The 26,634-nt window shown below is 41.6% G+C and overlaps 1 protein-coding gene and 1 long non-coding RNA gene across 2 annotated transcripts; one reads left to right on the top strand and one right to left on the bottom strand.

Annotated features, from left to right (window-relative positions):
- On the top strand, positions 1 to 26,634 carry SMAD1 (SMAD family member 1). Its single transcript, XM_009280254.2, has 6 exons — positions 1 to 634; positions 13,906 to 14,163; positions 16,898 to 17,014; positions 20,892 to 21,113; positions 23,169 to 23,425; positions 25,317 to 26,634. The coding sequence occupies exons 1-6, from the start codon at positions 235 to 237 to the stop codon at positions 25,458 to 25,460; spliced, it is 1,398 nt and encodes a 465-aa protein (XP_009278529.1). The 5' UTR covers positions 1 to 234; the 3' UTR covers positions 25,461 to 26,634.
- Positions 15,561 to 16,229, bottom strand: LOC103899740. Its single transcript, XR_657630.2, has 2 exons — positions 15,835 to 16,229; positions 15,561 to 15,705 (listed from the first exon to the last, which is right to left on the bottom strand). It is a non-coding gene; the product is annotated as an uncharacterized LOC103899740 (long non-coding RNA).

The following is a 26,634-nucleotide window of genomic DNA, read 5'->3' as shown; positions in this document are numbered from 1 at the left end:
TCTCTTGCAGGTTCTTGGCCGGAAGGGTTTAGAATAATGAGAAGGTCGCATCTGTCAAGGGGGGATGTCAGTGCTGCCTTCCTGGGACTGGAGGACTGAAAAGGAGAAAAGACCAGAATTATTTGATACAGGCTGCTTTTGACTACTGACACAATCTGCTGTACCCTGGTGGTGGTGGAAGAACAGGACAGTCTCTCCTGCTTGGTTCTGTGGTATCATCAAAGTGGGGTCACCATGAATGTGACAAGTTTATTCTCCTTCACCAGCCCGGCAGTGAAGAGGCTGCTGGGATGGAAGCAGGGGGACGAAGAAGAAAAATGGGCAGAGAAAGCTGTTGATGCATTAGTGAAAAAACTGAAGAAGAAAAAAGGTGCTATGGAGGAGCTGGAAAAAGCATTAAGCTGTCCTGGTCAGCCCAGCAACTGTGTCACAATTCCTCGTTCCTTGGATGGCAGGCTTCAGGTTTCGCACCGGAAAGGGCTACCGCATGTAATTTACTGTCGAGTGTGGCGCTGGCCGGACCTGCAGAGCCATCACGAACTGAAGCCATTGGAATGCTGCGAGTTTCCCTTTGGTTCAAAACAGAAGGAGGTTTGCATCAATCCCTACCACTACAAGCGGGTAGAGAGTCCTGGTAGGTTCTTCCTTGTTTGTACCTTTACACCTTATCGGAACAATGCAAAGTATGGCAATTAATCATGTGACTCATCAGCTTAAATAAGCAAAAGTGGCTGTTTGCACATGTCAGATTCTTCCTCTGCAATTTATCTGGATGTAAGCATTAATTAGCAGTTCTCCCTTTCACATGGCGAATGCTTCACTTCTGTAAATGTTTTATCACTATGCAGAGGCATAATCTTAGTATATGCCTCAAGCTGCTGGGCCTGGTATCACCTGGTTTTGTTGGTGACCGCTATCCCTCAGTTAATTTGTTTTTTACTGAATTGTGCAGATCAGTGAATCTGTATGAAACATTGCAAGCTAACGTAAAGGATTATTGCCGTCTGTGCATGAAAACCATTCTGACATACTGCGGTAGTGGTATTATTATTTCACTTCTATCACTTTTGTTTCTTCATCCCCCAGAAGATAATAGTCTTTAGGATCTCCCACAATTTTGGCCTTTTGAAAAGACTGTGATTTTAGACAGCAGAATATAATCCCCTCAACTTAAAGCTTTGATAGCAATGTTTGGTTGCACGTGAAGTTTTACTGTCAGCTGTTCTGTAAGCGCAGTCTGCTTACCTGCTACCCACTTCACCACTTCTTTTTTTAAGGTGCAACCCATTCTCTCTGTCTCCTCTTCAAAGGCCAAACCTCTTTTTGATAAATCTGTGCTTGATTTTACTTATGCAAGTTTATTATTAGGGAATACTTCCAGGGGCTAAAATGAAATGTGCTTGGAGATGCCTGCACTAGTCTCCAGCTACTTGTGAGGTTGTACAGGGACATCTGCAGAAACGCACTGCAGGCATGGGTGGACTTCCCTGGTTTAAATTTGGGAAGTCCATCTGTGTTAGGCATTTCGAGAACTGTGAAGCTGTCTCTGCAGAGTGGCATGGACACCTTAAGAACTACAGTGGAAATAAGATTGTTGCAAGATTGTTTTTCAGTGGATGGAAGTTGCATTTGTCTTGGATCTGCAACACATAGTGCATATCTAGATGTTAAATATTTCCCTTTGGTGCGTTAGTATTGACTTGGAAATCATGTGAATGGCAGAGGTAATACCCATAATGTATGTATTTATGCAGCAGAAGCTTGAACAAAGGAACCCTGCACTGGAAAAACAGTTCCTTAAATTAAAAATTAAAAAAAAAAAAAAAAAAAAAAAAAAAAAAAAAAAAAAGCTAAAATTCTTAACAATTCCATGCTAAGCAGAAGTGGGATAGTAAAATGGTCGTATCCTTGTACTGCTAGCTGTCTGCATGCAGCTAGTTGCTTGCATTCAGTATTCCAAAATACTGAAAATTAAGGTTCCAGAAAGACATCTATGTCCATCAGATTGAGCAACAGTTGGGCTCTTACTGTTGCTGTAATGTCAAATGACATGTTCTAACTCATTTTGCTTTAATCTTGGAAACGATTACTGAGTTTGAGAATGTTCTCATTTGGACCACTTATACCATATTTAAAAATAGGTATTTGTAAATGTCCTGTCACTTCAATGAGATATGCAAGATAAAAATAGAATAAAACTTTCAAAAGATATCTAACTAAAATGTACATTTTAGCTGAGTGCTGCTAAGTAATTTAAGTGGTTGGAAAGCTGGGGTTTGGGTGTTAAGTCATCTTATAAATTTTGTATTTGGGAAACGGAGCAAAAAGTTAACTGTAAGCCTGAATTCTGGATTGCTCTTTAATTGTCTTTAGATGAGATAAAAATCTCTACATTCACGTAGCTACAGAATTTTTGCTGGAAAAAAAATCCAAAACAGTGACTTAAGCAAGTTGGAGATGGTAGAAATAAAATGCTTCCATTTTTGTCCAGAGAGTACCCTTCTTCAGGAAAAACTAGATATTCTTGGTCCATTGCCTAATAGGCAGCTAGGCAGTTTTCTTGTAAGCATTAGGGCTGTAGTCAGTTTGACAGAGCTGCAGAAGTATTCAGTCTTTCACAAGCTCAGTGCGCTGCTCTAACCGCTTAAAATATTCTGGAGGTAGCTGCTGACCAGGAGCTAGCATTTCTTTCTGCTGAGGTGCTCTGCTAAATCAGGGTCTGGAGGTACAATGTTATATGCATGCTGAAGTTACATCTTGAACTTTTAACAGCTTGCCAAAGCGCGAGAGTGGGGTTGAAGCCCACTGTGGTTTTACTGAGGTCTCTGGCTGGGTATGTAAAGGAGGAGGGTTTTATATTTAGTCAGCCACAGATCTGCCGTTGTTTTGAGGGATATTGCATGGAGATGAGTGGGAAGACGTGGCTTTTGGAAACAGGTGGTAGCTGAACTCCCGTTTGGCTTGGAGAGCTGTGCTTCATAACTTCTTTTTTCCTGTCCCTTCCTTGTTCTTGCTGTCCTACAAACGTCGTCTTTATCTTCATTTCCTGACAGTCACTCCCAAATTCTGCTAACCGTTCTTTCCCATTTTTGCCAGGACATTAAAACACCATTATTGCTGCATAAGTGCTTACGGTTTGAGATTAATGGGTAGTGGGAATTCATGCATGAGTCACTGTTTCCAACAGTCTACGGACTCAAGCAGATATCAAGGTTTGTGTTTCCAAGGCTATCATCGCAGCCAGGAGAGTTAGAAATGTACTTTCTCTTGACAAAACAAAATTGGAAGCTCAGATTGTGTACAATGTGCGTTTTGTGTGCAAGGTACATCGTGAAATTCTGGCTCTGCTTGACAGTGTGGCCTGTATTTAACTGCTTTGTGCAGATCCAGTTACTGGAGAGCTGAAGCTTACAGTGCATGCATGGGATGGCATCTATACGTTCGCTCTTCTGCTGGTTGTTGCGTGATGTTTGTGTCATGTAAGTTTTGAGGAATGGATTGGTGGTAAATCCTCAAATACATCAAATCAGGTAATGCTCTGTGTTGGGAAGTTAGTGCTATGGATGCGTCTCAGTTTTCATGGTGCCGGAGGGATGCATGGATTTTCTACCTTGTTACCTTATTCCATCCTTGCTGTTTAGCTTGAGAAGGTAAGCTTGGAAAACATGAGAATTGGCACTGTGGTGTGTCTGCCAGCTACAAAGTTACACCTGAATCCAAACAAGAGATTTTTCTGTTAGCCAGGCTGGATAGGAACCGGTTGTAAACAGTCGAGAGGAGGTGGAAAACTATCAGCAGTCTCAAACAGGGAGCCTCCCAGGTGTCCCTGAGTGCAGGCTGTGCTGCTGCCCCTGCGCGAGGAGGGGAACGTGGCATCTGGCAGGCACGTGGGTGTGACGTCGTGGTACCATATTTTTGCCTAACCTGACCTAGAGGCTCTGCACAGACACCAGTGCCCATCTGATCCTGCGGCGAGTCAATCAAGAAAACTGAACAGACAGAAAACTACTTTCTGGCATGGTTAGCTTGGCAAGCTCGGTGCCCTCAGCTCGCTTGCTGCAGAGTCAGATGGGGGCAAGGCAGCACGGGGGAACGGGGTGGAGGCGAGGAAGGGTGGCCTTCCTGTGACGGTGTGACACTCGGTCAGCCTGGTATCAGCAAGCCGCCCCCAGGTGATGGAGACCTGATCCGTGGCAGGGTGCATAAACAGCTCCTGCTTGCTGTGTTGTGCCAGCACAGCTGTTTGCGTGGCCTCGTGCTGAACCAGATCACAGTCACTTTTTCCCTCCCCTGCTGTGTTATCTTCCAGGCTGATCAGAGCTCGCCGCATGGCTGCGGGAACATCTGTACCAACATAGCCCTGCGGACGACATGTGGGAAGGAGTGGAGGTGGTGGGAAATGAGAGGAAAAAGTAGAGGCTGTTTTGTTGCTGGGGATGGGAATACAACCTTATACTCGACTGCTAGGAAGAAATAGCTCCTCGAGATGTGTTACAGTAGCTCACTGCTGCTGTTTGGTACGTCTGTTGTGTGCAGAATTATTTCTGGTGCATGGTAGTTAATGGCTGCCAAATTTCTCCCTTGGCAAGGCAAGGCAAAGCAAAGCTTTTCATTAAGGAGGACAGGGTCTGAATTTGATGCCTTTTAAAAACTGGCATGCTCAGCTGGACTCATGTGCTCACTTGGCTGAATCTGCTTTTTTCTCCTCAGTTTTATTTTTTGGTTTAGAGATATCTGGAGATCAGGCTCATACCTGGTTTGGGACTATCCTTAAGTATGATCAAGACTTAAATAATTAGGTGTAGAGCATACGTAGAGGCTGTGAAGAAAAAGTGAACATGATGTTCCTCACCTCCTCTGAAAATGCCACAAATGACCTCTCAGGTTTTGCTGGAGAATGTGTGAAATGACATTTGGAAGTTCCTCCTGAGATACTTCCTTCCCTTCTTTTATTCCTTTTGTTTCTGTGCAGATACAGCCTCTGTTGCTTGCCTCTGTCCTCAGTTATGTCAGTGGGATCAGGTGAAAGATGTCATCCAGAAATCAGGGAGCAGGGGAGATTCTTTTTCTAAGCCTGGATCCCCTTTGCTCTAACAGCAAAACAAAAGGAATGGGATGGGGAGCAGGGAGGATGAAAAGGTGCTTAAATTGACACTGCTATTAAAAAAATAATAGTAAGTCACACCTCTAATGTGGCTTTAGGGGAGGAGGTTCAGTTCTTTTGCCTTAGCTAAAGGGAAGGAAGGAAGATGAAGAAACTGAATATTTCATTTTCTTAAAGTACTAGTGAACACTAGCTCTCTGTTCCATCTGATGCAGAAGTGCGTTAGTTTGCCTCTACTAAGCGTCCTTGCTCATCAGCCTGCTAGGTTAAAGAGGATTTGAGTTCATAATGTGTTACAAAGGAGGCAAAAGAGGAATTAACCTCTTTTATGCTTCATGTGTGGAAGTAGTTGAAGGTGCAGAGTGTTTATGTAAATGGCTACTCCCCTGCCCCGCAACTGAATGCTGTCTCCTGAGGGTGTCCAGAATCTGCTGATGCCTCCTCAGGGGTCAAGCTTGGGAGAAACCCACTCTTCATTGATCTGAGTGAGCTTAAACCTGCCTTGGGAAATGCAGTTGTTAACTTTTCGATATTCATTTCTGGAGGTGCTTACTGATGCTCTGCTGTGCTTGAAGCATGCAATGCTGGGGGGGTACTAAAACCGGTCAGTCCAGAAGCAGCCGATCTGTCCTCTGAAATGTTCTAGTTGCATGGATCAGCCCATTAGCACAGCCACTTGAAGGCAGAAATAACTACACTGGTTCAGTTTTTTTGCAATTACCAATAAGGTGTAGATAAAAAAGGCTGGATGATTTTCCTCTGTTAAGCTTCCTTTCTTTGGAGAGCTGGCTGCAGTCCGGTCTACCTCAAGGGACTTTATGAAGCTGATGGTGCCCCTGTTCTACCCGAATCGGGGGATGAGCAGTGGTTGCTTTTTCGTGATGTGGACAAATACACTGTTAGAACAGTTGAATTTTCAATTCTGCCTAAAGATCATGATGTTTCTTTCTGTTATAACCATGAATTCGAAGTGGATGTCGGCTTCAGCAAGCTTGTTTTTGGCAAGAAACATTTTACCTAAATGTACAGCTGCTTTTTGCCACAAGAACAGGCCAGGTCCCCAGGCTCTGAGGAGAGCAGTAGGTGTGTCGTGCTGTTTTTGCTCCCGGCGTGGACTCCTTGCCTATGACTCTAACCTGATTGTTTTCATATTTGTCTTTGATCTCCTCTGCTGTTTGCTCTAAGTGAGTCTCCATAAGGCTGCACACCTACTGCAGGCACCAGGGGTGCAGAAAGAAACTTGAAATGGTGGTAATCCTGGATAAGGCAGGTTTAGACTCACGCAGTCCTGGAAGTAAATGCTCCTTGAATGCTCCCCTGTACAGCGCTGCAGCTCTAGTCCTCAGTGAAAGAAGAATAAGGCATGTTTAAAGGAGCTTTTTAATGCCATTTGAAATCACACAGATGTTTGGCTGTATATTGGTCTGGTTGTGCTTGTGAGCTCTCTCTCTACATACTTTACAGAAAAATGAAATGGGTCAGTTAGTCATCCACGTCTTGTCCCCCTGTACTCGACCAGCCCAGGATCACTACATGTAAAATTAATATTCCCAAACTCTTTCTAGACAGGGTAAATTGAGAAGAGGATCTTTAAAAACCCGTCACGGCCTACTCCCCCTGTGCTTCAAACCTGACGCAGCCTGTAGCAGCAGGTCGCCTTTTGGATCGCTAATGCCGGTTTTGGCAAGCGGCAGGGTTCAAATGCAGCTCCTGGGACCGTCAAATCGGCAGGTGCCGCAACTCTGTCTGGATCAAATTTGGACCCAGGAGAGAAAAGTTGGGCGTAGGCGGCGAATCCCTTTGGGACCGCGAGTTTGCCTGGCTGGGCTTTTTGGGATCCCGGGGCTTGCTTGGTGGCTCCCACCCCCCAGCACCGGGGAGAACGGGGGTCGGTGTGAGAGCCTCTGCGCTGTTTCCGGCCAGATGGAAGAGCTTTGATGGCCCGGGCTGGAGGGACCCCAGCGGAGCAGCTGCCGGCGCGACTCCCACAGCACCAGGCCTGGCGGAGGGTAACGCCGGCAGCGCCAGGCGTCGGAGGGAGAGGGGCCAGGGGAGCCAAGGCAAAAGGGAAGCTGCTCTGGGGGACGTAAGGGAGGGGAAAACCAGTGCGTCCCTTCGGAGTTAATATGTAGAACCAAGTTAGAAAAATCCTTGTTGCCACGCGATTCCTGTGGCAGGATTTCTGCACTTCTGCAGGCTGGGGGTGAGGGAGCAGAGAGTGTCGTCGCTGGGAAGTTTTGCCGTATCGCTGTGTAACGCTGCTGTTGGGTGTAACTTTAAAAATAGCACGCTACAACAGGTGGGCACAATTATAGGATGGTTCCCCAAAATAGCAAGCAACTGTCAGTTTGCTTGGCAAGTAGTATAAAACTTTCTTCATTTCGGTTTTGCAGAATTCGGTTCTAAAATTCCTCACCAGAACCGACCTGGGAGAGAGGAATTGAAATGGGGAGGCAGAAAAGAGGGAATGGTCTAACAGCTGGGTTTTCCTTCTCTAACCTTGCCACGTGTCAGAAAAATGAGCTGCAATAAAGCGATAGAAGTTGTCAAGGAGGATATGTTTGTGTCCTTCCCCCCCCCCTTCCTTTAAAATTAACCAGATTCAGATGTTTCTCCTGACTTAAAAGACCAGACTTCCAAGTTTTAACCTACTCAGTAGGGTGGTAACTGTGGCTTTCGTACAGGTAATTTGAACTCTGGTCTGTGTAAATGTCTGAGTTAATATACTCTATCACACTGTAACTTCCTCCTGTATCAGGACTGCTTCTCCCCAAATCCGCTTTCAAGAACTCCTTCACTAATGTGCATACAATTAGCACTAAATTCTGAAATTGGCCTTGACAAATGTCAGTTTAATCACAATGTTAGCTTATCAGAGCATCCGCAAATAAAATCTAATGTTAGCTGAATATTGTAATGCAGGAAATGTACTAATATTGCTTGCCAAATGCATTTAGACCAGATGTCTGATGTAAAAGTAAAGTCAGTAAAGCAACAACTGTTTTGCCTTTTTTTCTTTTCTTTTTTTTTTTAAATACAATCTTCAGTTCTAACTATGTAAAATGACGAATCAAGCTGTGGGGTCTACTGAAACTGCAAAATAAAATTAAGAGTTGAGAAAACAAGACAGCTCTCAGCTTTCTCCTGGAATAGAAAGTCTGGTATATTTGTCCATCTGTCACTCAAAACAGGCTGCTGAATAGCTATTATTGAGCTTTTTCACTTGCGATTACTAGAACATAGGTTTGGAGCAAAAGTCTAAAAGGCTGGCATTTCTGCTTTTGAGAAAACAGTAAAGCAAAGCCGTGCTAGCACAGCCTTGCTTAAGCCAGGTGGTATTGGAACAACATAAAGTAGCTGGATCCTCACAGACTGCTTTGGCCACAACACTTAATTTTTTTTTTTTTAACCAAGAGTAAACTCTATCCTAAGTGTAGATGTGTAAGTGTCTTTGTATGTGAGAACTTGTCCTCTGGTCAAAGAATATTCAATTTTGCCAGGTCTTGTTTTAAGCAACACGGGAAAACCTAATGACAATAAAACTTTTCTTTCTGCTTGGCGCTTTATTGTTTACAAGCAAAATCTTGGCAAGACCTTTCAGTCAGCATGCTTCAGTGACTCTCTAATGCTGCAGACAGCAAGCAAAGCTAAGCACATTCAGCTGAGCATGAGTTGGTACCTGCTCTGTTCCCACCGTGGGACTGGCCTGCTCACCAGGATGCCACAGCCAACTTAAGCTGCTGTGGCCTCAAAGGCAGGAAATTAAGCTAGGAGTCTTTAGGAGGGTTGAAATTTGTTAGTTTAACACTGCTGCTGTGTTTTGGGGTGGGTGTTTTTTTTTTTTCTTCTCCTAACTCTTCGTTTTTCTTACGACTTCGTCTTTGCAGGATTTTCTATCTAGAGCGTGGAGTACAAACCACAAGTTCCTCCCCCGCCCCCTGTTTTCATACCCATTTCCAGATAGCACGAACTGGTGTGTGAGGATTTCCCTCCTTCCCAACCCGCAGTTCTATTTTTCTAGTAAAACATAAGTGGCTTTGCATAAATTCATATGCTTGGAAATTAAAGTGCACTGTCTAATGATAGTACCCTCAGGTCTTCATTAGGGCTGAGGGCCCTATCGTGGTATAAGCGTGTACAAACCCTTCTACAGAACATACATTGACCAAGTTGTCACGATTTTTAAGAGCAGAAAGTGCAGCAGCAATTGCTCATCTTTTTTCTTTTTTTTTTATTTTATAAAGCTCACAAAAGAAGTAGAATCTACGTTGGCAGGGAAAGATGATCAAAGTCTGCTTTCTTATATATGGCCCCTTGTTGTATTTCATTACTTCATCTTTCAATTTCCAGACAGGGAAAGAGAGATACCTACCCAAATCTTCATGTAACATGCAAAGGGGAAAAAACATGAGCCCTTGAGGGGAAACTAGCTGTCATCTGGGCTTGTGTAAGATAACCAAAACCCATCTGGATAGAAAATATGCTACTTTGCATGTACAGCAGGTCCTTTGGCTTGGATTAGGGTGTTGGGTTTTTTTAAATAGAGAAACTTTAGAAAAATACGTTATATTCATGAATTGGAGACTTTCTATGTTTGCTAAAATCATTATCTCCAGAATGTGAAAATAGAACAAAAAAGAAAACCAAGAAAATCTTTACTCTAGGACAGCACACCTGTTAGTTTTCTGAAGAACAGGATGACATGCTGGAGATACAAAGAGTAGAGATCAGTAGCTTTCTTCAAAGGCCACCATTACATTTTCATAAAAGCATTTCTTTCTTGGTGTGGTTAGTTGGAACATTTATCTGAACAGCCAGGTTGTCTTTGGTCTATCTTCTATATTTTTGGCATTCTTGGCTCTTAGATGAAATAGCCCTGTGGGTGAAATTGCCCTGTAGCTGTAATTTCTTTAATACAGCTCCACTTGTTTGGTGCGGGCATACTCTGGGTGTTATTTGCATATGTAAAAAGAAGCTACCCGATTCCCAGGCTGTCTTGACAGATACAGGATCTCTTCTTAGCTACAGTTCCACAAACATACCCAGCCTGGCTTCCAGGTTGTTTATCTTCCTCTTCAACCATTACTAGTAGCATTTCTGCTAGTAGTCATGTATTAACTCTCAACTCCAGGTCCACACTGACACAAAATGTTGGAGCAAAATTTAGCCATGGTATAGCCCATAAAACCTTTTAATCTGGTGTTTGAGAAAGTACAGAAATCAAGCTGTCGGATGACTTGTGGTTCTACTCCATTAACTGGTCTTAACCATTTTCATGAGGTTGAATTTGCAAGTCTATTGCAGTAGCTTTTTAAGATAACAATGTATTTAATACTATGTTTCCTTTAAATATATGCATCCCTACTGAATAGAAACAATGATAATTTTTAAAAAATCTTATTTTTTTTGTATCTGTGTTCCCTTCTGCTGAAGAAGGTAAAGAGGAAGGGAGAAATTCTGCCTGCAGACTGTTAGAGCAGCGTCCTGGCAGAGATCTGCACAGCAAAGATGTGCTCTGCTTCATTATTTTATAGCAACAGGTGTGCTGGCTTAGCACAGAATAACTCTCTCATGCTTTCTCCCCTTCAATTATACCTCTTCCTGGAGCTGGCAGCTGCAACAGAGATCAACCTCCTCCCCTGCTGTACTGAGCCTCAGTAATTTGTTATTCCATGTGGTTGAGGTCTGCAAGCTGACCAGAAGCTCAGTGCCTTACACAGGGGCGAGGGGAGCAAGAAGGGTATGCATCCCCCTTTACGTTTTGAACTCCTGGCATCCTTCCATACTTGCGAAGGGCCTGGTCTCTGCTCATGTCTTCACTCCTGAGTGAACAGCGTTCAGATTAACTCCTCTGTGACTCTGGTAGGAGCAGCTAGCCTGCAAAAAAGCCCGTGAGCTGCAGAGAGATCAGGTTATGGCAGTGAGTGACTGTCTTGGAGTTGGCCTAATTGGAGCGCTGTAGTCTCTGTCCCACCTGACGTGGCTTTTCAGGGCTTTTCCTCCTCATTTAAGGTTGTATGTATGGAGGGAGGATGTGAATTAGGGGCAATTAGGGTAAATTCTGCAGTGATATTTTTGAGACTATTTGTGCTGTATCAATACCAGTTGTATTCTTTTTCCCCCTTCCCCCTTTTCCATGTGTATTTTGAAGAAGTTGGCATTTAATCATTTGAGGTTGAAGTAGTTAGACAAAAAGCGTAGGTTTGAGTGAGGGAGAGCTAGGAAGAGGAGACTTGTTCTTATTTCAAGTCCTTCTAAAATTCACCAGCAATTCTGCCCAACAGGAGAAAACATGCGTATATACCTTGGGAAAATCTGGCACAGCTTTATTTTTATTACAGAAAACATACAGAAAATATCCTGTTCTCCTGCTATTTTAAAATGCTATAAATCACGTGGCTTCCTGTGATCTCATGTGTGTGTCATTGTTTAATGTGAGGTAGGGGATGGGAAAGGTAGGTGATGTACTTTCTGCACAAATTAACTTCAGAAAAGTTAATGGTTTGACCTTCATCCATAGGAAAGGAAGGGATAGGAAAGCTGTGTTTTTAATTCTCGGAAAAGTAAAGAAGAATCATAAAGACAGGAAAGGGAAAATACTTTTTAACACATTATCTCATTGGAACAAGCTTAATTCTGAGAGATCCTAATATTCAGAAAGATCGGGTTTGATGCTTGCTGTGTTGTGAATGAGGGGATTTGTGATGGCCACCTGAATGCTGAGTAACTTTTTTTTTTTTTTTTAATGGCTTTTTCCAGTGACATGTGAGAATGGTTGCGTTAGAGGCAAGGGACAGTCTGCACAGCCAAGGGAGATGCAGCTTCTCCTGGGGTGTTTTGCAATTGAGAACTTCCATAGAATGGCAGATGGATGTATTTTGTTGCAGAAAATGCCATAACTAGGAACTTCGTATATTCCTTATAAAGTGGAGTTAGTTAAAATTTTCACATCTAAACAAATCTACTTAGGGGTGACATCTGCCTCAAATATTTGAGATCTGTTGGAATCTCAGGGAAGCTGCTCTAAGAAAGTGAGACATCAGATTGAATCTTTAAAACCTGCTTCTGACTCTTAACAGGCAGCCTTAATTTCAGTAGTGAGGTTTTTTTTTTTCCCAGTGTATGTTCAATGAAGATTTCTGGGATCAAACTTTTCATGCATTAATGCCACTAGTGGGCAGAAATCTGGTGGCTTAATTTCTCTCTTAGACATAAGCCAAAAAAAAGAGCAAGGGAAACCTTCTTTTTTTTTTTTTTTTTTTTTTTAGTAAATCTGTGACTTGCTTTAGGAATAGAGAGTGAGTTTTGTGTGTGGCATCCTTTTGTATTCGTTTTAAACATGGACCTAGACCTCAAGCCTGGTCTATGTGTTGAGCGGTGTCGTGGTACTCTCGGACGCTCACATAAGTATCTGAATGTTTCTGTACAAGCAAAGTGCTGGAAGATTACAGATGCCCTAGTGTCTTGGAAGAACCTGTTTGTCTTGGCAAGATGATGTGGGGTTTTGTTTTTTTTTTCAATTAGTTTGCAATTCAGCCTTTTGGTGAAACAGCTGTCTCCGAAACACCTTTCTTAATCTGAGTGATAGTTATGTCTGTATAGGCTTGTCGTGTATGCATGCTCCTGTTCCTCTTCTGTGTGCCACGAGGTGTTGGGGACAGGGCAGGAGTCTTGGGGCGAGGAGATGGTAGCCTGGCTTGCTTTCGCTGGTTTTTGTGTTTTTTTCGGCACCCTCCCTTGAAGACAGGCTATCCTGGGGGGTTTCTTCCAGTCCTGCTCAGCCATGGAGCTGGGAAATGGAGGTGCTGAACGGGGGCAGATGTGGAGAGGAGTAACTTTTTTATTTCACTTCCACTACTTTGTGCACGGATCTCCTTCTCCTTGCCCTTGCCTCTCCTCTTCCCCCCATCACCCAAAAATCTCAATCTATAACAAGACTAGCTTTTAATCCTTTGAGTAGCTTGGACTTTGCTGCGAGGCATTCAAAGATAGAAGCTGAGGCACTGGAAAAAGAGCTGATTCTTTTATCTTAGTGTATCTGGTATCATGTTCATATTCCCAGTTAAAAAGAGACCTTTGTTTCCCTGCTGGTGAGGGGGCCTTGGGAGTGTGGCAAGACTAGTAGTTTCTGATGTGTGTTTCTCTGATCCCATAGTAGCATATAGTTGGAGCTCAGTTGCTGCTCAGTTGGTTTTTTTGAACTACATAATTTTGTTTAAATTGCACATTTTGTAAACTGACTTGAAGAGTTAATAACTGTTTTAATACTAACTTGTAAGAACATAGTCCAGGTTAAAAATAAAATTACAGCTGTTGGGACCAGACTGAGTTCAAGGCCTGTTAGTATTAGTATTGTCTTCAGAAAAAATATCTGTCCTTATTAGCAAGGTTTTGGGTTACAGGCCATTACGTGATTAGTTGGATCACAAGTGCAGCAAAACGAACTGCATGTCAGCATTGTAACGCGCTTACTTCCCAGCATTTCTTTGTGCGAATAAAACTAAAATGCAGAATTGCGGTTTGTTCTTGGCTCTTCTTCACTGGCCGTCTGTGAAAACAAGCTCCCATCTGGCAAACCAGGTAGCTAGCACAATCGCTATGAATTCAAGCTATGCAGTAACTGGATATAAGGAAAAGAGTTCTTGCTTAGACATGTGCTCCTAGATTTGACTACCTTGTTTTTAAGACAGCTGTGAATATGCCCTAGGGGACAAATAATGCATTTTTTTTCCCCTGTATAGCCTAGTCCTTCAGAACTGAGTCTCTAACACTGTGGCTTTTCCCTCTTTCTCCCTTTCCAGTCCTCCCTCCGGTGCTGGTTCCGAGGCACAGCGAGTACAACCCTCAGCACAGCCTCTTGGCCCAATTCCGCAACCTGGGACAAAACGAGCCCCACATGCCGCACAATGCTACTTTCCCGGACTCTTTTCAGCAACCCAATAGTCACCCGTTCCCCCACTCGCCCAACAGCAGCTATCCAAACTCACCTGGAAGCAGCAGTAGCACCTACCCACATTCTCCAGCCAGCTCAGACCCAGGAAGTCCTTTCCAGATGCCAGGTACAGTCAACTTTGGTTCTTCGTCAGAAGGGAGGCAGTGGTTGGACATCACTGGTATCATGATTTTTTTGCTTAATAATACCGAATTATCAGCCAACACTTGTGTTCAATAGTGATCTGAGAGATGTAAGGTAATAAAGACTATGTAATCGCTTTATCTAGTAATAATATTGAGGGTTTTAAAAGCACGCCTCTTTCAAACACAGTTAAAACATTCCAGTAAAACTCTTCTGGGGCAGGGGGAGAGGTTCAAAATGTTTTGCGGACCAGTTCAACAGTTTAGCCCACAAAGCATAGTGTTTAATACACAAGAGGTGTAATGCTACAGATCATCCTTGCTTAGGAAAGAGATCATCATAAATTCAGCACAAGGCTTTAGTTCTGCAGAAGAAGGATGTTTCTCAAGGGGATCACGCTATTGCTACTTGTTAAAATTTCTTCCCATAATGATGTAATTTCAAGAAACAAATATACTTCAACTGAAAAACAGTTCCTTAAGGCCCTGAAAAGAAATATTCAGGCTGTTTTACTTCCTAAAGTCAAAGAAGTGACAACCTTTCTTTGTTGACTAATGTCCGTAGAAAATTCTGTGAAGCTGTCTTTTTTTGGTCTTTACATGTGGATGGATAAAAATACTGCAGAAGCAGTCTGTGACAGATTTCTTGATCTAAATGCTAGAAGGACTCCATACAAATGCTTACTGATGTTCTGTTTGCACGTTTTCTTCGGGGGCTGAGGGCAGGCATGTGTAAACAAAGCAGCAGACTTGTGAAAGTCTGTTTTCTATTACATGAAATTAGCATCCATAGATTTCTGCTGCTGATAGTTGTTTCTCTTTAAAATTTTTCTCTTGTGAGTGAAGACTACTGAATTTGCCGAGGCAGGAGGGAAGGAAAGGGAGTTTTTATTGGCTTTTTTAAAAAAATGTGAAAAGTGGCCGCAAAACCAGCTGTCTTTCCTTCTTTTTTTCTTTTTTCTTTTTTCTTTTTTAATATGATTGGTGTGGTTGGGGCTCTTCCAGCAGAGATAAAGGCTTCCCTGAACACTGGCTTGTGGAATTTTGCTTGATCTTTGAGGGTCTGTTCTGTCCACATGCCCGTAAAGGCAAGTCAGCAGCTGCAGTGAAGAAATTGAATTAGAGGAGAGGTCAAGATACTGATGTCCTTGATGCTTAGCTCTGGACAGTTGTCTGTCTTGCACTAATGGGGAAAGAGGCTGACTTTTGGAATATACGAAAAAAGGAGCAGAACAGTTATCCAGACATCTTGAAAACTTTCTAGATACTGGCTAATTTGTTGCCTGTGGCCTTACAATCTTGTTTCCCTACCTGTGTATCACTAACATCATGTTTGCACACACATGAACATTTAAGGCTTAGTAAAACACGAGACTTAAACTCCAGTGCAGACTGTTAAGCTTTTAATGCAGTCCTGTGGTCATCTCTGTCTCTCTGCCGCTCTCTCGTCCAACTGAGGGTATCCAGTAAGGGAATTAGTAAGGTACCTGCCAGCATCAGATGTAAAGCTCTCAACAGAATGCCTCCTAAACAATAAGCAGTTAATAGATTTCATTAACATGTGTTTTCTTCAAAAAAACCCCCCCAAAAAAACAAAAACAAACCCAACAAAACCCCCCCAACAAAACAACAAAAAAAACCCCATCAAAACTTACAAAGCAGTGGTATGATTCTCCTGCCTTTTGGTGATGCTAATTTGGTTTTCAGGGTTTTGGAGGCCCCTGTGATTATTTGCTGTGGAAGTTTGCAATCCATGCTCTCAGTAATGGAAGCAAATGTGGGACGAGCAGCAGCTGAATTCACCACAGATAGTACAGTGGTAATCTAATCTCAGCTTTTGCAGCGAAAGCTTGCAGGGATCATGCAAGGATTTCTCTTTTGCATGTACCTCAGTGCAATTGATTTGGAGAGTGTCCTCTGGTGTATTGGGAAATGGTGACATTGGCAACTTCCTGCAGCTTCTAAGAAGCCATTTGGGAAGCTTTCCCAGAAGCGAAATAGGCAGCCGAAGGGCAACACGAGTACCTGGCTGGGACGCTTCAAACGGGGCTGAAAGCAGTGTGTTAGTGAGTACAGTCGTTGTGCATGGGCTAGTTTTATGCTAGTGATTCAGTCCTAAATGGGGCAGTACAGCCAGTAAGAGACACTGACAGATAAATTCCAGACCCACGTGGCTACTTCTGTAGAATTTGGGTTCCTGAACACTTTCTACTGTTCCCGATCTAGGGAAATAGAGCTAATACTTTGCAATGACAATAATAAGGTCCTGGATATATCTGGGACGTTTGCATACTTTGCTGATAGAATCATGTTGGAAACTGAAAAGTTTGAACTGAAAATTTTCTGCTCCAACTTCTCTTCACGTTTGCCATATTCGATACCTACTTCTGGCCTGGTCCTGAGACCTCTTTGTGCCTTAATGTCCATATGGCACTTTCAACCTGCAAAAAACGTGGGCTGGAAACATAGCTGAGCTTTCTTTTGTGGCTTGGTGGGGGGGAAGTGACTTGTTTTTATTGCAGTTGTGCTTAATATGCACAGTAATTCTTTGCTTTCCTGATTCAAGGTCCATGATTGCTTTCTCAGATTTCTGGTGGGTGGAAGTTTATAGCTGAGTCAGGCTGGAAGCATTTCCAGGCTAAAACTGTTTATGTGGATATGTATATATACTTCAAAGAGAGGAAAGGACTTGTGTATCTCTGCCTTTTCTATATTTAGCTGATACTCCCCCTCCTGCTTACCTGCCTCCGGAAGATCAGATGACACACGATACCTCCCAGCCAATGGATACCAACATGATGGCACCTGCAATTCCCCCTGACATACACAGAGGAGGTAAAACCACTTCCTTCTCGTCTTCTGCTTTGCTTCTTAAGAGTAAAGAACTTTCAGAACATACTTTTAATAATTGAGTTTTAATTTTGGATGTTGTTTACGGAAATTTTTAGCTGTAGAAAAGAAAAAAAAAAACCAGCCATGTAATTTTTTTCTGTTGTTGTAAGGGATGAAATAGCAAATCAGGAGATAAAAATTTATAAATGTAAATATTTATTTAGGACAACAAGCTATCACATGACTCTCTAAAAATGTAAAATGTATGGGGTTTACTACTTTCTTACTCCCAACCAACTCAACGACCAAAGTCATTTTATGTTTTGTATCTGGAACTTCCACTAATCACCAAACAGAAAGAATTCCTACGATGCTGCACATTTCTGTGTGCGATGCTGAAATTACATGTGTGCAAGGAAAGGAATCTCTTTCTCTCTTACGATTACATTGATTTATTGGAACAATGCAGTTAATGCTATATAAAGCCTACTGAATTGTGGATGACAGTAGATATGGTCAAGTATCGCTCTCCAAGCAAAGACTTGATCAGAGGATGGATGCTAATGCTGTCAGTTATGTAAATGCCCAGAGTCATTTTACATGGGCAACTGGAATACCTATATTGTTTCCTCTGAGACGGTACATCTCATAAAATTGTCTTTTCTTATTATGTTTTTGTCCTGAATTCTAAACGTTAGTCCTTAAAGAGTATGCTCTGCTTATAATAATTTACCCTTCTCCTCGTCATAAGGGCATTTGAGTTTTTTTCGTATTTTATGTTGTTCCACCCTCTCTCCCCATTTTTGTTCTGAGTCATGCAGTGATAGCACTTGGTTCGGAATTCAGAGCTGTCTGCCTGCGGTGTGGCATTGCTATAGACTTTAAAATCTGTATTAAAAAAAACCCTATTGCTTTATGTACTATGACACAGACATCTTTTTACACATTGCTTTTTAAAGCCTTTGCAGCCAGCCGTGACTGCTGAGTAAAGGATTTAGTGCATTCATCACATTGTGAGAAATAGCCCCTTTAGAGAACGCATAAGCTTACACAGTTGTGGCCCATGCCAAGAAAGAGCAGCAAGCTGGATGCTGTGCCAGAATGATTATCAAGATCACAAGCGTATGAACAATTTAACTGTTGCTTGGGGTTTTTTTGTTGTTTTTGCCTTTTTTTTTTTTCCCACTTGTTTTGTTGCTAAGCTTAATGTCTGGTTGCAGGAAGTATATTTGCGCTCTTAGAACAATTTGGATAGCTTTTGTGCTAACCTATTTACTCTCTGTGTGGAATGAGTTTTGCAGGTGATAAACCCCATCTGTAGCAATTCCACTTTTTGCTGATCCAGTACGCTCTGTATGTATGTATAGTCCTTGCTGGCCCAAAGTACATCTATCAATGTTTATGCCTAACTGCAGACCTTTGCATGTTTGTCCCTCTCACAAAATACACGAGTACGGTAGAATTCCTCTATTACATGAGAGTTGATAAAGAGAAAAGGGTTTACATTTTTCTTCTTGCTTTTCAAAGTTAAACCATTTCAAAATAAAAATTGTGTCTATTAGTATTTTTCCCTCCTAGTAATTTAGTACAATGGATTTTCATCTCTGTCCCTTCATTAAAAAAAAAACAAACCCAAAAAACCAGATACCTTACTTCTGTGTGCCTTCATGTGTTTATTATTAGCATATGTATGCTGTAATTGCACTACTTTAAAAAAATCTGCTGCAGGTTGTAAAAGAAGAGTTTTTACTGTGAACTTACTGCAGCATTTTTGTTGCAGACTTTTTAGAAGCATGTTCTTCATGGTGATTTGTTAGTCTTAAGAGATTTGATTTAACAAGCTGCATCCTGTCAATGAAGTTGGGTAATTTCCATTGTTGGCCCATGCTGGGAATAGAGAGACTAAACGCACCTGCTCTGCATGACTTAAAGCAAATGTGAGGAAGTTAGTATGAAATCTGTGTGAGAGAGATATGATTCATTCTGTAAGAATGGCCAGCTGGCAAGATTTCTTCCTGACTTTGAGAACTGGGGCAAAGCTGCAGCTTTGATAATTGCTGGCATCTTCATGGGAATTAAAAGTGTAGAAACCTCTTACTAATAATTAATGACTGATTTTTTTTAAATTATTTTTTATTGGGTTTTTTACAGTGACATGAAAATGCTAGTGTATCAGGAAAGATCAGCTCCTTTTTACCAGTGTTTTAAGCAAGTTATTGGTCAGCAGTAGACACTATGCTCAGAAGTTTTGCACAGTGATGTAGGATGTGTTATCCTGCTTTTGATTATTTGCCACCTTTTGTATCTGCTATGTACTGCTGATTTGGGGGGGACTTTTTGTTTTTTGTTTTGCATGTGTCAGAAAACTCATAGCGGTATGATTTGTGAACAGAGGAAAATACGAACACTGGTCCTAGTTGGCTGATTTCAGTAAAGACTTGGGGCTGGGAGAAGGAAACCTCTGGCCAGAGAAACAAGTTTTCCCGCAATACCAGTCTGATTTTCATTTTAGCGCTTTGACCTGTAGTTGGAGCTTTAATCTGCAAAGTTGATATCTTAGCAGCCAGTCCAACTGTGCTAGGCTTAGCAGTGAAATAGTCTCCTTCATTTAAAAGAAACCACATAAAGCAACAACATGCCTTCAGTAGCCTCCTTTTATTTGGAGGCAGTTTAATAATTTGTAGTGGTATTTGGCACTTGAAAGAATGCGCACGGGGTGGAGATATCTGAAGAAGCCTATCCTCTTGTTGGACATCCACTGGGAAACTCTTTTTGGTAAAGACCTTTGGTATCATCTGGAGAAATTGTTCCCTGTGCACAGTCACAAGTGTTACCTCAAGACTTCCATGTGTTTCTAGAGCTTGATGGGTAGAAGTCGTGAACCAGGAATTTGCTGTTGGCATTCTGCACAATTCCCAGCTTCAGTTAGGAGCTGCTGAGGAGGAGCTTCTTGTTACCAGAGTCTGGAAAACCACGTTCTAAGAAATCCTTGCTATTACTCAACAAGTAATTCTTTTGGTGATGAACAGTTGCAGATTTTGCATTTGGTAGCACTTGATGAATAAAAAGTTCTCATTAAATAATATCTTCCTCCATTTCATCTGCTCTTTAGCCCAGCATAATTGTTAGGATCCTGCGCATTATGCTCTTGTTCAGCCTCTGATCCCAAGCAGTATCTATTCATATTGAAGATATGCTTCATGCACGTTCTGCAGACAAATGTCAATCTCTCTTAGTTTTTCAAGTCTCCTACCCATCCCCCAAGAAGCCCTGGAGAAAGATTTGTGCACACCCTGAATGCTGAAAGATTGATCTGCTGACTGTGTATTTAAGCTACCTTGCTATACTTCTTGGTACCCAAAGTTACAAATGGCAATTGTGTGATGCTGTTTCTCCCTGTCAAAGTTGTATACTTTGCAGTAAGCACAGAGGTGATGTGTAATTTGGTAGCTGAGTAAAATGAGCTGAAGTAGAAGTTCATTTACTACATTGGAGAGAAAGCTGAGCTGTGTAATTGCAGCGTTTCTCTGCTGTTTGGGCCCGCACCGTAGTGTGTTGTCAAAAATGCGGCAGGGATATTGGGGCACTGCTTGGTATGTGCCCAGGAGCTTCCTGCACTTTTCTGTTGATGTCTAGTGCCAACCTTTCTCTTGTGAGTCTTGCGCAAGTAAAGTTGAGGTGAAATTATTCTATTGTATGTCTGTGGCTATGAAAAGTTCAAAAATAACTGAAGATAGAAGAGCCTTCACTTAGCTGCAATTGCTTATCCGGCTCATCTGTCAGTGATCTTCAGCCAAAATCTGCAGGTTTATGAATCTTTACATCTCGAGCCTGTATTCCAGCGCCGTTAGATTGTAATGTTTCCATTGTTGCTTTACAGATGTTCAGGCAGTTGCTTACGAAGAGCCGAAGCATTGGTGCTCCATTGTCTACTATGAGCTGAATAATCGCGTCGGGGAGGCATTCCACGCTTCTTCCACCAGTGTCCTGGTGGATGGCTTCACTGATCCTTCAAACAACAAGAACAGATTTTGCCTGGGGCTGCTTTCGAACGTTAACCGCAACTCCACCATTGAGAACACTAGGCGGCATATTGGCAAAGGTGAATTTTGGATCTTTGCATCAGTTTTTTGGATTTTTTGGGCGGGGGCGTTTCCCCTAGACATGACAACCTGGGCCACTTGCCTCAAGAGCAGGCTGGTCTTCCCAAGTACATGGGATAAGTGCTTGTGTTGGTAAATATATAATTTTATGGCCAGGTCTTATAAGCAAAGTATTGTTCTTACCTGGTGTGTAATTACAGGAAGCTTTTACCCTTAATCAATTTTTAATTGCCCGAAGGCTATCATAATCTTAATTAGAATGAGAGTTTAAATCAAGACATTTCATTAGACAAACTGCCTTATCTTGATTATTGGTGCATATGGAAATCCAAATTACAGCTCTTGGCACCAAATTTTTAGCTAGCCTTAGTTGCAACATAAATACATGTTAGGATAGCTAATTTAGAGAGACAACTTGCTAAAACAGTTTTTCCAAATGCATTTTTCACAGGCTGGTGATTCTTTCAGCGGGATTTTGTGCTTCTCTTCTATGGCTGTGACAGTGTGCTGCAAAGAGAAAAGCTTCTGTTTTATGTCTGACTTAATATAGTCCTCTTTTCTGAGAACTCGCCTATAACGCAGATGACAGGCAAAACTGACATTGCCCCCTGCAATGGGGCATTCCTGCCAGACAAATTTTTTAGGTGTTTACATTATTAGTAAACTCTAAATTTTCTGACACAGTTGAGGGTTCAGCATGCCCAAGCAGTGGGGTCTATGTTGTAAGTGCCAATTAATGAAGTATCTTGAATGAATTGAAACTGAAGAGAACTGTCAGGTCTTCCAAGTCTGAGCCCTCGGTCTGGAGAGCTTTTCTCTACGTGAGGACTTGTGCAGCTCTCAGCAGTACATCACACCTGTGCTGTGCCACTCAAGTCCTAATACTTCTTCCTTCTTTTCCTCCCCATCCATCTTACCAAGTATCAGGATATTTATTTAACACCTCATTCATTTTCCTGTTAAAAGTAATCCAGCTGCAAGCAGAGTTCTGCTGAAGCACTTAACTGCATATGTACCGAAGCAGAGTGTGGAAGAGACAAGGATGCTGTTGAATAAGTAAATGTGTACAACTACTGATGATGTAGAGCTGTTAGCCTTTGAGGAAGGAGGAGTAAATCCCAGACTTGAAGCCATAAATGTTTTTGCAGATCAGGTGGGAGTATTATATGCACCAACACAGGTACACACGTAGTCAGTGGCAAAATCTCACGTGACAGAGCACAGTCAAGGTTTTCTGACTGGACTTAAGTTCAGTTTTTAAATTCTGTCTGTTCACTTCTCTGACTCGTGACGTTGTGGGAGGTGAGAGGTTTAAACAGCAAATAATCCATTTTTAAACACAAAAGGCAAATTTTCTTGCTTTCTCAAAGCCTTTGGAATCGAGTCCTACTGACAGCAAATCTCTACAAAGTTTCCCTGTATGTTGCTCTTCTGGGGCTTGCTGCCATCAGTGGCAGGTGAGGGAGCAGGCAGTAGAAGGGGAAAGGACTGTAAAATTGGTGTGTACTCTCATTTGACAGATACATCTGAGGAATATAAGGGCCATTTTCTTTTTCCAGCTTTCTGGAATTAAAGCGAGCTGAAAAAACTCATGCTACCCAAAATAGCATTCAGGACTTTTCCAGAGAATCCAGCTTGGGGCTGCTTTAGTATCTACAAATTATGCAGTAGGTTTCCATTCTCTCCGTTTGCATTCCCAATTATTGTTTTACATAAATATAATGAGAAAAAGATCAAGTGGTCAAGCCATCCAATGGACTGCATCAAAACTACTGCAGTGCTTGCTAGTTTATTGTTGCTGGACATACAACATGTTAAAATGCAGGAATTACCAATTTCCCTTATATATACATACATACACACCCTCCTTTCAAATCGCCTACTGATGAAACAGAAAAGTAAAAATCAAGTTTGAAGACAGACAGATGATGGTCTGATATGCAATTAATGTTTATCTCTTTAAGCAGAAACGTATCTCTGTGGAGACAGAGCATGAAAAATAGATACACAGTGTGAATTCATCTAACCTCCTTATGTCAACATTCTCCTCCCAGGTGTTCATCTCTATTATGTTGGTGGGGAAGTGTATGCTGAATGTCTTAGCGACAGCAGTATTTTTGTGCAGAGTCGGAACTGCAACTACCATCATGGGTTCCATCCCACCACGGTCTGCAAAATCCCCAGTGGCTGCAGTTTGAAGATTTTCAATAATCAAGAGTTTGCTCAGCTTTTGGCTCAGTCAGTGAACCATGGCTTTGAGACAGTGTATGAGCTTACTAAGATGTGCACTCTCCGTATGAGTTTTGTAAAGGTATGTGAAGATTTGCTTGAGATTATTTTGTAAGCAAAATAAATTATTTTTTCTTAATGTGATTTTGAATGGTCCAGTGCCTCCCTCCATCGACCTGTTAATAGCTGTTGAATTTTAAGTATGGAATAACGTTCGTTAAGTGTAAGACAGATCTTAATGAAACGAAGTTGTCTTTGTGGACAAAAATCCATCTGACGCACATACTTTGAAAGCTTGAGGTGACTTGCAGAAGGTGTTTCTTCACATAAGCCTATAGTCACTTGTGAAGCATTTCTATCGTGTCTGTTAACTATTCTAATTTTATTGAATTGTCTCTTGTAAATTTTTAGTTTCAGTTGATTTATTGTATTTATTATGTGTATAGATTTTGTGTGTGTGTATATAGACTTATTTGCATAATTACTCTGGAATTATGGGGCTTGTCTTTCTAACTTCATGGGATATGGCAAGACACAGTACAAGTAAGCTTTGAAAAGAATTAAGTCATTAATTACTTGGCCTAAAAGTGGAAAAGCCACCAATTCATTATGTAGCATCAGCTTTTGCCCCTTTTTTTGTCCATTGCTATGGTCCATGCCATCTTCTGCTCTGTAAGAGGCCCAGCTGAACTTCATGATCCTGTTCCTGGGTGGTATTTTTGGAGAGTTGAGCTGCGACTGCAGCGTAAATCATGATAGCGGTTGCGGGAGTGTAGATAGCATAATCCTCTAAATGTGTCTTGACCAGCAGCTTCCAAATCAGGAGCTGCAGTAATCATTTAGAATAATGTACATACTTTTCTATTCTAGGGGGGCATGCAAGGTCAAGATTTGCGATGTGGCTGTGAGTGTCAACATAGGTACTGATATAAAAGGGCTGGTCACATATATGAGAGTAGTCAAATGAAGATGGTTAACGTGCTCAAGTGCTCTTCTTGATAGGAGGACAGAAACTTTCGGATGTGTTAGGACAGGGGTTCCTAAAATGGAATAGGTTGTTTATAGCTCTGCATCTGCAGAGTTGTACAGCAGTGTTGCCTGAACAGTTGCACAGGACCTTCTGTGTGTTGGATGTTGCACTGCACGGTGTTTAGAGCTGCTGCCACCTGTGTTGGGAGCTGGATAATCCCTGTATTAGGGGTTAATATGGAGCAGAGCAAACTATACGGGGTTTTTTTTTTTTTTCCCCCAGCCCTGCCACAAAAATGGTTCACTTACAAAATGATGTTGAATGCTGTTTAAATATCTGCTTATATCTTTTGTAATTACTGTACCTGAATCAGGTATGAGCTGAAACAAAACCTATCTTGTCTTAACTTGAGGAATAGCCTGCTTGGGGAATGACCATGCCCTCTTTCTCCAAAGAGGAATGTTTCTGGCTTATTGCTCAGTTTATCGTGTCCATCCTATGAATGATGCTTTGGTTCTTGTCAGACAAATGCCTCACCCCCGCTTCCGTAATGTCAGTCTACGATCTCTTTTTTTAGTTTCTTGATCTGTTTGTCATTTCCCCCCAGTTTGTTCTATTTTTGGTCTTGGCAGAGAAGACTTGATTATCCCCCTCTTCGGAGGCTTTATTGGGACATCCTGCAGTTGGCAGTGAGGTATGGGGAAATTTTGCACTGCCACAGGTTATGTCTTTAAGAATTTAGACTTCCATTCTAATAGATCAAGAGATTTCAGAATGACACTTCCTCCAAATTTAATTCTTTTTTTTTAACTTCAGATTTGTTTGTTGAAATGTGATAATAGCTGGTGCAGCAAGGGTGTTATGCTACCCTGCTGATAATGACTGTTGAAAGCTAGAGCATTTTGGTAAGAAAGAAGATGTTTGAAGTATGCTTCTCATGTGTTTGATACTGTAAAATAAGGTGATTTTTTTTTTCTTTCCCCACTTATGATTCTGTTTTCAGGGTTGGGGAGCTGAATATCATCGCCAAGACGTAACGAGCACTCCGTGCTGGATAGAGATACACCTTCATGGTCCCCTTCAGTGGCTGGATAAAGTACTTACTCAGATGGGCTCTCCTCATAATCCTATTTCTTCAGTGTCTTAAAAGGTCCCAAGCTCCTGCGTTTTGGAAACAATTGAGCCTTGCATGTACTTGAAGGACGTATGAGTCAGACACACACATTTTTATTTTTTTTTTTCCCCCCTGAACTGGCAACAGCTGAATAAGAGCCATGAAAATACTTGACTTCTGTGACCAACTGTTTGATTAAAAAAAAAAAAAAAAAAAAAAAAAAACAAACAAAAAAACCACCACTTAAAAAAAAAAAAAAAACAACCACCCCTTTGACATACTGTTGGTATCAAGAATTTTAGTTTACATTGTAACGTACTATTGCAAAGTTGATTTGCAGGGCTTAGTGCAACGGGGATGACTGAGCCAAAACCACAATCTGTCGGACTGAGTTCCCGAAGGATCTTCCTGTAGCTGGCACTCTGAGATTCTCTTTCTTCCTTACGTTCAGCGCTCAGTGTTTTCCCCTGTGTCCTCTGGGACTAAGAGACAATGTTGGTCAAGTCCTGCTTTTTGCAGGCTCTCTGCAGTACATTTTAAAACCATTTGTCTAAGTTGATGGTTGCTGTTCTCTTTAAAAGAAAAAAAAAAGTCATAAGGTTTAATCTCAATAACTGTGTAATAATCTCTGAAATTGTGTCCTGACCATACTGCTGTAAGAATGTTAGGTATGTTTTTTGCTAAACGTATGTACGGTGTATTTGAAAGTTTAGAAATTTAATTAGATTTAGACCATAAAGGAATTAGGAATATTTGAATGGGGGGAGGTGGGAGTGGGAAGGGAAAATGACAACTGAAATGTAGAATATACTGTAAACATAGCTTGTTAGTTTAAACTGAGGTCTGAGTTTTGCTGTGCATTTCATTTTTATAGTGGCTTCATCTTGTTAATTCTGACTATTTTTGCCTCTTCGTTTTCCCCCAAAACAATTGTGCAGCTGGTTAATTCCTTTACCTGTGAAGAGGACAAAATGATTAATTCCTGCAGTTTGAAGGCTGCAGCTCTGTGTATTTCAAGACAAAATTGTACAGAGTGCTCTTTAACTTTTGAGCAGTTTTATAAAGTTTATGTAACAGAAATAGGGTTTTAATTTTGTAAGAGAATCTTGTTTTGCCAAACCTAGTAACTGTTAATTCTTTGGAGGACTTCAAAATCCCTGTGTGGATCTATTTCAAACTTTTTAAAAAAACATATTTTTAATTTTTT

Source organism: Aptenodytes forsteri, unplaced genomic scaffold (genome assembly GCF_000699145.1).
Source record: "Aptenodytes forsteri isolate BGI_AS27 unplaced genomic scaffold, ASM69914v1 Scaffold227, whole genome shotgun sequence".
Lineage (NCBI taxonomy): Eukaryota > Metazoa > Chordata > Aves > Sphenisciformes > Spheniscidae > Aptenodytes > Aptenodytes forsteri.
The sequence above is the reverse complement of the archived record's forward strand: the minus strand, read 5'-3'. Positions and strand labels throughout refer to the sequence as shown.